At 41.6% G+C, this 13,119-nt stretch overlaps 1 protein-coding gene across 1 annotated transcript; it reads right to left on the reverse strand.

Moving 5' to 3' along the window:
* Positions 1 to 7,742: 7,742 nt before the first annotated feature.
* On the reverse strand, positions 7,743 to 9,842 carry LOC113162280 (fibroblast growth factor 20-like). The gene is made up of 3 exons (XM_026360338.1): positions 9,404 to 9,842; positions 8,489 to 8,592; positions 7,743 to 8,277 (listed from the first exon to the last, which is right to left on the reverse strand). The coding sequence occupies exons 1-3, from the start codon at positions 9,726 to 9,728 to the stop codon at positions 8,032 to 8,034; spliced, it is 675 nt and encodes a 224-aa protein (XP_026216123.1). The 5' UTR covers positions 9,729 to 9,842; the 3' UTR covers positions 7,743 to 8,031.
* Positions 9,843 to 13,119: the final 3,277 nt, after the last annotated feature.

Here is a 13,119-nt window from a genome sequence, read left to right on the forward strand (position 1 = left end):
GAGGAGAAAGAGCAGTATAGAGGACAATGCTAAAATTAGTTTTTGTACATTCTGCTGCAAATAGCAACTTTTTCTGTCTCTCTCTAAACTCTCTCTCTCTCGCTCTCTCTCAGGCCCTGTGCCTTTCACTCGTCCACGTCACACACACACACAAATATTTATACACAACCAACGCTGCAGAAAGGAGTTTTTTTTTTCTCTCCTAGAGAGCAGTCGATTGCGCTTGGCGAGTGAGCTATTGACAGAGCAGGGGCATGTGAGAGATGAGTTCAATACACTTTAATTTAGCTCCACTTGCTTTAATTACTTTGTGTGTGTGTATGTGTGTGTGTGTGTGTGTGTGTGTGTGTGTGTGTACCCCCAGAGGCTGACTGGTGTTAGACTACCCATGAAGGTAGATAATAAACATACAGCTTTAGTCATTATTGAATTCAGGCTCTGCTGAGTATTTAGGAGGGTCCTGAGGGTTGAGACCCCTCACAGTGTGAATTTAGGGTTGACAGTCAGTTATTTAAACAATATGGAATATTTCTGGTCCTGTGTCCGCTTCATATTATTTGGGATCTATGAGTTTAGTAGCATTTGGCTGAATCTGTACATAGATTATATGCCTTGGACCATGAGCTGTTCGTTTTCTTCTGCCTACATTGTTCTTCCCATTAATCTGGTACAAGATAATCTTGGTCCCATCAGTTCAAAGAACCTTTGGTCCAGAACTTTTCAGGCTTTTCTGCTTTATGGCAAAGTCTAATCTGGCCTTATCTGTGTTCTGCACCTTGTTGTGAATCCTTTGTATTTATATAATTGGCTGTAGACCTCATGTTGAGAATCTCAGTGAACAACTACCTAATGCGAATGTAACACTCAGAACCACCTCCAGGCCCTTTATCTGCTTGACTAGTCATGGAGAAACAAGCGAAGAGGCTCATTGAAAGATTTGTGGTGTTTCACTCAGAACTTAACAACCGAACCTCTGAAGATTTATATCAGAATCATAAGTGGCAAACAATGTGTTGAGAGATAAAAATAAAGAAAATCTTCTCCTATTAAGAATTTAGGTTTTAGGTTCAGCAACATTATGTGTCCAAAGAATGAGGTCAGCTGACTACCTGAAAATACTGAATGACCAGGTTATTACATCAATGGATTTTTTCTTCCCTGATGACACAGATATATTCCAAGACGACAATAACAGGATTCATCAGGCTCAAATAGTAAAAAAGTGGTTCAAGGAGCATGACACGTCATTTTCACACAAGGATTGGCCACCACAGAGTCCAGACCTTAACCCCATTGGGAATCTTTGGGATTTGCTGGAGAAGACTTTGTGCAGCAGTCCGACCATCCCATCATCAGTACAACAGTACAGTACTGACAAAAATATTAGAGTGTGCGATATTTTTATTTAGACAGGCACTGTTTTTTTCATTGAAGTTCGGTGCAATAACACTGATGTTGTATTTTAAACAATGATCTTAAGAATGAATTCTGGCTTTGGTCTAGATTTTTGTCCATTAGTTCACATCGTAGACGTTGTATAAATATATACATATATCTTTGCATAACTGCAATAATCAATATTTTAATATTAGATCTTGTTTGCTCACACCTGCAGGATTAACTGTGTTTACTGGCAAATGTGTATCATAAGAGAAATAGACCGGGAGCATAATCAGTCAGCTAAATTAATTAAAGTTAGAATATATAAACAGTTTGCTGTCACACACAAACCACTGATTTCTTGTACACTGTGCCACCAATTATGACCTGTTTATATGTTTACAGTACTTAAAAGGGAATTATTTTTTATGTGCTGTCGCTGTTTTGTGATCTCACAGCCAATAAAACCCTTAATGACAACAACCACTGTAAACTAACTGCACCATGATTGTCATGATCACCTAAGAAGCAAAGTTAGATAGTTAGAGCCGACAGAGCTAGCTTTCGTTCTCTTTCTGTAATTTGTGGGTTTAAAGGTTTGTGGATATGAGCTGAAAACAGTGGTTAGACGGGTATTTGACATGGAATCTGCTCTCTGCTCAACAACATGTTCAACGGCTGCTTCAGAACTCTCGGTGATAACAGGGTTGAAAATATGTGCACCGGCATGAATCTTTCATCTGCAATATGTCAGGTCACACTCTTTCATTGAAACAGACCGAGAAAACAGCAGCAGGGTGTGGAGGTGCACATCACGTACACTTGGTTAACTTTGTACTTGTGATGTGGCTTGACTCTGTATTGTTGTGTCTTCTGAGATAATTTAACACTTTAACTTGTCAAGCTTTCTTACACTGATTCCATTGTACTTTGTGTTCTTTTTTAATTTATTCTTGTTCTTGTTTATAGACATTACTTTTAAGGTAACAGTCTGTAATATTTTAATTGAGGAAATCACTAAATTTTAAACCTGCACTGACGGATTTTTGGCCACTTGGGGCCAGTATAACACGATGCGAACACAACATTGATCCTTGTAGCCAATAGTTGCCTACTTACATCAGTCATAAGTCGTGTAATAGCACTCAAGACACCACACAAATATAAGTCAAATATTGTATTTTGTTCTGTTTAGCTCAGTTTTGGTCCCATCTAATCCATTAATCCATTAATAGCTGGCTTTTTATGTTTAAGCAATTTACAGAAGGCCAGTACCTCCTCTTTAAGTGACAGGTGCCTAAAGAATTGGGGTGTATGAGAGCTGTGAGAGTGAACCACAACAATAAATTTATAGGATGTAAAACCAATACAATGAGCTGTAAAAGTCAAAAGACAGACACTGAAGAGACAGAAAAAAACTCCACACGGCCGACAGGAACTGCGTGCTTTCGATAATTGTCTGCAACAAGCAAGATATTTCACATTACACATAGTCATAACAAAACCCATTCTGTGTAAGGAAATTTTTGTTTAGAGCAGCTTTAATTTTTTTTCTGTAGCAACAGTGTAGGTACTGTGATATTAGACTGCAGCAAAATGTGGTTAGGCATATAAAACTATTAACACCAGAGACTTTGGTTCATGTCCTGCCAACAGTCAACAATGGTTTCTTTTAAGGTGATCTCTCCCTTCAACTTCATCTTCAATCATGACCACGAGCTTTCCTAAAATAATACACACATGGATTAATGTAGGCTGCACTCACATTGAGATGCTTCATTTAGAACAAACACATCTGAACACTTTGTGTTTGAACTGAAAATTACTGTATTTGGTCAAATATTAGGATATGCAATAGAACCTGAGATACATTTTGTGAGTTTGAACAGTGACTGGTTGCACAACACAAGTTTGTAAAGATGAAGCCACTGGTAAGTACGTCACCATTTATGTCACTTGCCAGTTCAAAGTTGGCTGATTTCATAGTTATCTAATATGTCTAAGAATTTGGGATGGACACTTTTTTGTGCGTGTGAATTCACTACAGATGAGTCACTCCCATAGCAACATTGATCTCACGCACAGAAAAGTGATGACAAATTGTGCGTGCATGTCTTCAGCATGTGTGCGTGTGTTGACAAGTGCAGGAAGAACACCTGCATGGACTCCACTAGTCGTCGATCTGTACCAGCGGAGGTCATTGCCTTTCGACAGCTGTCTGTGGAGCTAAACCACACATTCACACACACACTTTATGACATCTAGCAGGTAAAACCATCAAAGGGACTGGGGGGCCGAAAAGCATTTTCACAGATTTTTGAATAAAATATATTGTAAATGGACCAAAGATGCTCACTTTATACTGAAAATAATAATTATACTGAAATACTGAATTTAACCACTAGAGACTATACATTTGAGGCAAACAAAAACATGAAGTATGTACAGTACGGCAAACATAGCAACACGTAAGTTATTTTTATGAGCAGAAGGCTGATGAGACTGACAGGAAAGACACAAGAAACTGAGTACATTTATTAAATGTATCATCTTAGCCTCAGTTTTCTTTTTTTCTTTATTTTGCTCTGCTTATCTGTGCATGGACCTCTACCTGCTGGAGATCTAAATGGAAAACCCCACAGAGGACAGACAGAGATTGAAGAGAGTAGGTGGAGGCAGGGTACTACATGCACACAAACACACAAATACACCCATGGGCCTTCACACATCAGTCAGACAGCCCTCTAGTCAGGAGAACCCCTGGCTCACCTTCACACAGATTCACAGATCACACACACAAACACACACAGAAGTTGTGCTGACATGAATCTATGCAGTCACTTTGACTCACATAAACATGCCTCCCCCTTCCCTGAAAACACACACACACACACACACACACACACACACATACACACTTCAAAGGAAGATTGTAACCTGACAGGCTGGCTGCACTGAGAACCCACATACAGCTTTTTCTTTTAATTCTTCGACTCAGACACTCACCTGTTTCTTACGAAAGCCATACCTTTCTCTCTCTCGACTGGTTTTAAGCTTGTGCCCTACCTGTGTCTGCCCTACACTCTCAGTCAGTGCACACATGCTGGTACTTAGGTACCGTCTGTCTGATGTTTTCTCCCTCTCATCCTACACTGTATACCCCTATCCGAGGGCTGTACACACACCATGAAACCATGTCTTCACTAGACACAATGTAGCCATGCTCCCGCCTGTACAGCTAAGCAGGACTCTGTAATCTTATCTGAAACATGTCAGCGAGCCGATGAACCTGTATGCTGGCATCGACCCTTTGTGTGGCAATATTTCTTTAAGGAGAACCGCAGCTGGAGACATAAAAAGATTTCAGAACAGAAATGAAAGAACTGGTGTTTCCCCCCTTTGGGGCAAACATGAGCCAGATGTAGCTACACCTATTGACAGGCAACATCCAGGACAGCCTCAGTACAGTCAGTCAAACTTTGTGGAGCCTTTTCCCTCTCATCCTCAGAAACACAGCTAAAACACTTAGTAGGAAGTAGAACAAAGATTACTACTCACAGGCGTAAATCTCTAAATGACATGTGACGTCTGAGTAACTCCTGACGTCTGAGTAGTCCTGTGTCCGTCTCATATCAGCTTAACAAGAGTACACTTGAATTACAGTACTAATAAATTCACAGCAACACCAAGATTGACAAAACAGTCCCACCCTGAGGACAATCTAGCTTATAGTTCTACCACTGCAAATATGCAATTTGCGATGATAATTGAAGCAGATTTACTTACCTTAAAAATCTCTCTAATTGTTTTACATAATTAGTTCTTGGCTGCAGAGGTAAAGGAAAACTACCATCTGCCATTCCAGCAAATGACAAAATGAAATTATTATTATTATTATATATATTATTATTCATGTTTAGCTGCATTAGATGCTTAAAAGGACAGTTTAACTTGGCTACTTACATACTTTATCACTTTTGCTACTGCATGAAGCCCATTAGCCAACCAAAGCAGAAAACAGAAAACATAACGGACAATTTTAGATCTGTTAAAGACAAATTTTTTCAGACATGAGCTTGGTTAGATGCTGTGTTTATGCTCTGTTTATACTGCATAGGTTAGAAAAGCTAAATATTTTTTACTGTTTGCCTATTACTTTCAGTTCTGCCCTGGCACATTGAACTACCTGCATGTCAACCTACCCTTATATTGAAGCAGAGAAACCACTAAAGTAATTTAAAACCATGATTTCTCAATTAATTTATTTTTGCTCATAGTCCTGATTTATTCTTGGAAGACTGAATTTTCCCAGTTGTTGTGGAGCTGGACAATTTGCACTTTAAGCACCTAATCTAATTAATCACCACCTCTAATCTAATTTGATGTCATGTTTTTGTAATATTAGCTTAGGACGAGTTTGAAAGTTGCTTTTTGTTGCAACAAACTCACCTCATTAAGCAGTTGCTTTGGACCTTTCAATCATGCTATGATGAATTTCCATTATTTAAATGTAAGCACGTAAATCTGACTGGCTTTAGGTTTCATCAACCGCTGTTTCCAACATTAAGGATGAACTCAACACTAGAAGTTGTTTAAAATGTGGAAATTATCCCATGTAGTGCTTTCACTCCTGGAGTCTTCATAGCCCCCTTTCTCACACGTATACCACTGTGACATCTGCCCAATTCAGTCTGAGGTGTCTTAGAAACAAGGGATGAGTTACCCAACACAGGCAGATGAAGAGAGTGATAAGGAGATGATGAAGGGCAGGATGAAAGAGTGCAGCAGATCACTCGTCCTGCCAGTCACTGGTATAATTGCAGTGTCTGTCAGAGGAAACGCGTGCTGTCTCTTCACATAGATGACTTCATTACTTCAGGGATAACCTCGTAATTTACCTTACTAACCTCATACAATGTATCTCACTAAAAGACTTTTGTTCTGTAATTTAAAGTTTTGTCATCCACACACGGAAGAGTTTGTAGTTGAATGACTGTTTCATTAGAAAGGTAGTTTAGGAAAACATACAGTGTCACCAGTTTCACAGGTGTGCAACTAAACTAAACTTCCTCCTTCCTCCAACACCCTGATACAAAATAAACTTTACTAAAAGAACTGATTACAGTATCACACAGTCAGCCCTTATTGTTTTAACATTAGCAAACAACTTTCTTTAGTGCTCGGGCAACACTAGTCTCACTGCTGGTCTCTGCAGCTGCAAGAGCAAGAGAACATCATAAAGTTGAATGTGATTGGCAGCTAGTGAGACTCCACAACATTTCCTGTTATATTGTAGAGTGCATACACAATGTAAAACACTGTCTTGTGGGCCCTGCTCACCACCTTAGAGGTGAGCTTGGAATACTTGTGCTGTACAGTAGTATAATATTTTGTGTGATTCTGCATATAAACTGACTCAGGCTGACCTGTGCTGACTGTGCTCGTCTTATTTCTTCACTGTCCTGTGTGATTTATTTTGCACCTTGAAGTGACAACTTTGTCGGGTGTACAGGCCTCGATGATATGAATAGCACTTCCAATAGCACTATGCTATAATAAACAACAGCAGGTCATACTATCAAGACACAGTAAACAAGAAAAATCCCTCTGGTTCTGGATATGCTTTTTATTTTATCTCATACCTGTAAAAATATATTCTCAAAATAAATAAATATATGAAATAAATATACTGTATGTCCTAGGAAACAAAAGTTCATAAATAAGAATAAAATCTGTTGTTGCATGTTTGTAAAGGTGTCTTTGCTGGGTCCCGTCCTCGTTGTTTGGTCAGTCAGTGGAAGAACAACAGATTTCCTTCACAGGGTTCTACAGTGAGTCTCTGGTTCCACCAGAACATGCAGCATTCCCCACGGGACACCACAGAAGAAGTCCTCCTAAATCTCGAACTGGACCTTTTCTTCTTCTCATATTCTGTATATACTCATATGCACTTTGTAGAAAAGTCACATTTTCTCAACAGCGTCTGTCTTTGGAGAATTCGTCCATGCCATCACAACAATCAGTCCGACACAGGTGACTCCACCAGCTCTCAGATATGTTTCCCACAACAAACATGGCTGCTCTCCAGTGCATGAAACTACCTTTTTTGTGTAAACCAGCCACACTGTGTAGTAAATTATACATTTGAATGAATTGTTTACTTAGCAGCCACAGCAGTATTTAGAATAAAATAAAAAAGGTTTACTGAAAACAGTGGAATTGGTATGACTCACCAACAACAACAGGAAAAAAGCTATTAGCAGCCAGTTGTTAACCACAACTATTAGTTCCACATTATGTCCTCATGAACATGCAGTTTGGACTAGTAGGTAGATGGATTAAATGAATGGAAACTCCATAAATCATCCATCATAGGGCCTCTGCATAGGACAGTAAAGAGGCAATCTTCAGGTCCCAGGTAGTATTTGTCTCTGTCGTGGAGTTTTCATATCCTCCAGAGGATCCCTGGTACTGTTCAGTCAAACTCCCTTGGCCAGTCTGGTTCACATGGGGTCTTTGCCCATCCTCCATTCCAGCAGTGGAGAGTGTTGATTTGGTGCACTTTTTGTCACCCTCGAGAAGAGACAGGTGCACCTGGTTTGCTCTTCAGCTCAGACTGGCTAAGACTGTCAATGTAAAGACCCTTCTGTCTCAGCTCTGGGCCAGTATATCCCTGTACAGCTCTGGTACTCTCTCTGGGTCTACAGGCCTCGGTAAGAAGTGAGTGAACCTCTGATGCCGCCTCGACCTCGCTCCATCTCGAGATGTTCCGTCTTTGTTCAGGGCAACAAAGTAAAACGCACCTTTCTCCCCGTGCCGGTAGATGTTGGAGGAGTATGTGTTGTACCAGTTTTCCTCAAATTGCTCTCTAAAAACACATTCTGCTGATAGCTTCTCCTGCAGAAAGAAAGACAGAGATGGAGGAAATATGAATTTGATGCTGCAAAATCTGCCACCTGCTGGCAGTGGGTTACACATCAGGCTTGTTGAGATTTAGTATGTGGGCTGGTTTTTGAAATATACATATATGAGCAAATGAACATGAATTTTTAGTGTGTGTATGTGTGTGTGTGTGTGTGTGTGTGTGTGTTCAGTGTTGTGTACTCACCGATCCATAGAGTTCTCCCTTGCTGTTCATAGCGAGGTAGAGTCCACTGTCCACCCCTTTGATACTGACCAGTCCAACAGCCAGACTGATGAACTCCAGAATACCTGCACACACATAAGATTACATCACATTACATTTATTTGGCACACGCTTGTGTCCAATGCAACTTACAATATTTGTTGACACATCTGTTAGCACAGCATCTGGATACAATAAGGTTAGTTCACTGTTACAATGCCTATTTATTTAATCTATTTGTAAAATAATCTACCAGCCAAATGAAATAAAGAAGGACAGTAGTCAGGTTTAAATTTACCTGCACTTAAAACACATAACTACAGCATAACTCTCTGTATGTCCTCAATAGCCATATTATGACAGGCAAGGTTGAGTGTCAGGAATGGCCTCTGGTATGAAGTTATAGCCAAGTCTCAAATGGAATAAATCAAGTGCCAGAAGTGCAGCAGCCCTGCAACACCAAAAGTGCTCTCTAAAAGGTCTACTTTTGATCTGCCTGAGCTGCAGCTGTTCACGTAGATAACTGGAGATAAGCTAGTGAGAGTCAAGAAAAAGCCTCCAATCTAATCTCGAAAAGGAAATGTGATAGAAATGTGCAAACATAAAATAACCCCAACTCTTCTACCTGGAAAGCTTCTTTATTTTGTATTAGATGATATTTAACTGGGTGCATTAGAACCTCTAGTGGGAGCACCACAGACTATTTGATTATAGTAACCTGTGTAGCTGGAGCAGCATGGGTATTATCATGTGATATTGACAGTTTTCATGGTTATATAAAGTGGGTGGGAGTGGTGCAGCTATGTTTCCCTGTAGCCCGTTGTGACTTAGAACACCCACCACCTATATAACAATAAATACCAGGTAACTAACAGTTTCATTGTAAAAGGTTCTTACCAAATCTGCTATGGTCCCTCCTGGTGCCCTGGACGGTGCCATCGGGATGGATCTCCAGGTGGAAACCGGTCCTGCAGTAGAGCTGCCGCCGCCTCAGAATCCCCTTCAGATGGCTGAGGTCCGCCAGGCTTCGGGACAGCCTCTCCGCGGACACCAGGTGCTCTTGCTGCTGCCCCTGTCCCCCCATCATCAGTCCGGTTACCGAGTTGTAGTCCACCGCCCCGGCAGGGGTGAGAACAAAATGAGAACTAATGGGAGCCGAAGCGGCACCAAAGCTGTCCAGAAATCCGTGGGTGAAGCTTCCAACCTCGGCCGCTGCCCCCATCACAGATGAAACACCCGGTCCGGTTTGCAGCACCGGAGATCCAGCTGGTGAGTGTGGAGCCTCGGTGCGAGTGAGGATCAACCCGAGAAGCGGAGGAAAAAGAAAAGTTGGAGCAAGAAAATCCTCAGTGAGAGCTCAGTTAGTGAAATGTCCTAGAACTGACATTAAGCTCCCTGTATGTTTGCAGGTATCCCCGGTTGCAGCTGCCCGTGTCCCTTCTCCTCCTCTCTTCTGCTATTTATCCCTTTCTGCTCTCCTCCTTATGCTCCCCTCTCTCTCTCCTCTTCACCTCGGGATACTCCCCTTTGCTCCGGTGCACATCAGGGTTTCTCTCTCTCTCTCTCTCTCTGTGTGTGTGTGTGTGTGTGTGTGTGTCTCTTAACCTCCGTAATTCACTCCAGCCTTTTATTTCTGCAGGACCCTGTGCTCTCTCAGCTCCCTCAGCAGCAGATTGAAGCGCAGTGAGTACACTACGCTGAACTCCACTTCTATATAACGCATGGCTCTGGAGGGATAATCACCCCGAGTTGCCTTTTTATGCAAATGCGCCTCATCTCCTCCTTTTATGGCTCATTTCTGCACCGGTTTGAAACGGAGCCTCTTCATCCCTCTGCTCCCTCGCGTCACCTTTGATGTTCAGTTTCAGTGCGGAGTGTGCGGGGACCTGGGGAGGAAATTAATAACTACTAATAAAGAATTAGCCTGACAGGCTTGTTTTATCTTTCTCCCCCTCCGGCTACAGAGCCACGATGTCGTGTGGCTCATGGGCACTTCAGCAGTGCGGATACCTGCCTGTTTAAACCAGATGAGCGTTAAGAGTCGCAGCGAAGTGCGCAACTCTACATCTACGTGTGTGTGTGTGTGTGTGTGTGTGTGTGTGTGAAACAGACCCGGAGAGAAAGGGAGAATGTGTGTGTCTGTGTCATACAGCATGAAAGTGATGCTGCCATTAACCTAAACGTTTTACAGCCCCTCTGTACGCCCCCATTTCGAAATGATTCAGGTGTGGAGAGAGAGAGAGAGAGAGAGAGGGAGAGAAGGAGAGGAAAGCCCCCATTTGCGTAATTTTCGCACTGGGTTGTTGATTTATTGCCCCTGTTTTATGTAACCCAGCCGCAGGTTTACAGGCCCGCACAGACACAAACACACACACACACACACACACACATTGACAGTCGCAGCACACGCACCCACACACACCTGTGCAAACGACATCACTTGACTGTCAATCCCTTCATTGATCTTTCCACGATGCTTTGAACAGCGCAGGAGCCCATATAGCCTATCCTTAATTGTGGTCTTAAAAGACGAATCAAAGACAGAGGCTTCAAAGTGCAGGGATCTTGTAAGGAGATCAGGCTATAACAACAAGAAGAAGGGAATATAACTGTTTGAACTGCGGGCTTAGAAAATACCCCGACACTTGACACTTGGAGGACTTCAGAAATCAGGTTGGTTATATTGTTGTATGTTTTTTTTTTTTTTTATTGATTGTAACTTTGAACATATCCCACTGACTCAATATTTCTGTGACAACTCGACACAAGTAACTTATTGATCTCAAGGCAGAATAAAGATGTTTTATTACAAGGAAAAATAGACTGTGTATGAGATATAGTGAAGATATTAAATACTTTCTACTGTCTCATCAGCTGATTGGCAGTTAATGCCACATTATTTCAGATCATTTGTGTTCACTTTTCGAGTCGGATGGACACACGGGGGTTAAGCACGGCTGATTTAAGCAGTTGTCCAAACTGGGGGCACATGCTCCTTCCTACATCATTGATTTTGGCAGCCATACAGACGCTCGCTCACGCACATTTACGCAAGCCCACAGCTGCCCCCTCTCCCGGGAGTCGAGTTGATAAATGAGTTGAAGGTGCAGAGGTGTTTGTGTGGTCGCTGCATGCAGGTGATTTGAGTCGATTTCTGAAACATGCCAGGAGCGCTGCAGAGGACAGCGGTGTTTAGACTGTTTAGACCTTTTTATTTGCTACGTGGTAGTGCACACCGGTTGTGCGCATGTGTGTGAGAGACAGATTGAGAGGCGTGCGTTGCTTTTCCCCTCTTCCCCTCGGTTCATTAGTATTTATGACCGGCGAAAGGGAACTTTTGGAAAGCGACTAGGATCGATCGGATTCGCCTTCAGGCTGATCACATGTTGATTTATTGAATATTGATCTGGACTTCAATGGAAACCTCAACGACAATGCCGCATTTCCGCGCACACTTGGCGCAAGTAAACATTTCCCAGGGTCACATGATTTGCTTTAAACATTTTTTTTTTTCTGGCATGGGGCAGAAACTGAAGCCAGCAGTGATGGAAAAGAAGGGTGAAGAGGAGGCCCCCAGGGCTGGAGCCAGCAACCCGTCCACCCACACACCCTCACACACACACGCACACGCACAAAGACATTAAAACCTAATCGAAAGCCTGTATGCCTGTATAATGGAATAACTAAATAAGTAGCCTAGAGGTTATTAATGCAAACCAGGATCTGGGGAATTCCAGGGGTCCTTTAAAGCAATATTCAGAAAGCCCCTATATCACAGTGTCGATTTGATCACAACTAAATCTGCTATATGCCAGTTAGACAAAGCAAAACCATCTGACTCAGTGTTACTCTTGCCACTTTTGTGTACGTGCATAATCTTTTGCAGTTCCAGTCTTGTGCCTTATCTTTCAAAAAGTTGGATTTTATGTTATGAATCTGAAGCACATTACATTTGATGCCAAAATGTGGGAACTCACCATTTCGACTTCTTTTATGCTGCATGTGATTTTGCATTAATTATCTATCTCCAACAGGTAACTAATAAAGGCAGGTGATGCTGTGATTTAACAAAAAATGGCTGATCTAATTTAACTTAAGAACAAATTAAACATCAAAGGAATAGATAAAGGGGTTTATAGTTATACTCAACCTTTTAATTGGCTTTATTTCTACCAGTAGGTTTTGATAGTTGTTGTTTGATCTGGTTTCAACCTTTGGCTAAATGGAGCTATAGGTTAGTGTGAGCCACCACTCTTTAAGTGTGAACAAATGACAGCCCCATCTATGAGACCTCTGGCCTTTATTCTCTCAGCATCAAAGTCATAAGAAAAGCCCCACCAGGTTAACATTAGTCCTACATGTAAAGACTTAAATGAAGAGTTCATCTTTGATATTCGTTTGATATCTGCTCTCCATTGGCTGCTTTGATCATTCACTTCCCACTGGAAATTTGATACCATGCTGACCCTCAGTGAAAAGTGAAGATTGACAAAGCCGATGCATGAGACTCAAAACCACAGCAGCACCTCTCCACATGAAGATAGGTTTCGTAGACCAAGGATAGTGTTTGAATAAAAATAACAAACTTTGATACATGATATTTGTCTAATATG

Source organism: Anabas testudineus, chromosome 1 (genome assembly GCF_900324465.2).
Source record: "Anabas testudineus chromosome 1, fAnaTes1.2, whole genome shotgun sequence".
Lineage (NCBI taxonomy): Eukaryota > Metazoa > Chordata > Actinopteri > Anabantiformes > Anabantidae > Anabas > Anabas testudineus.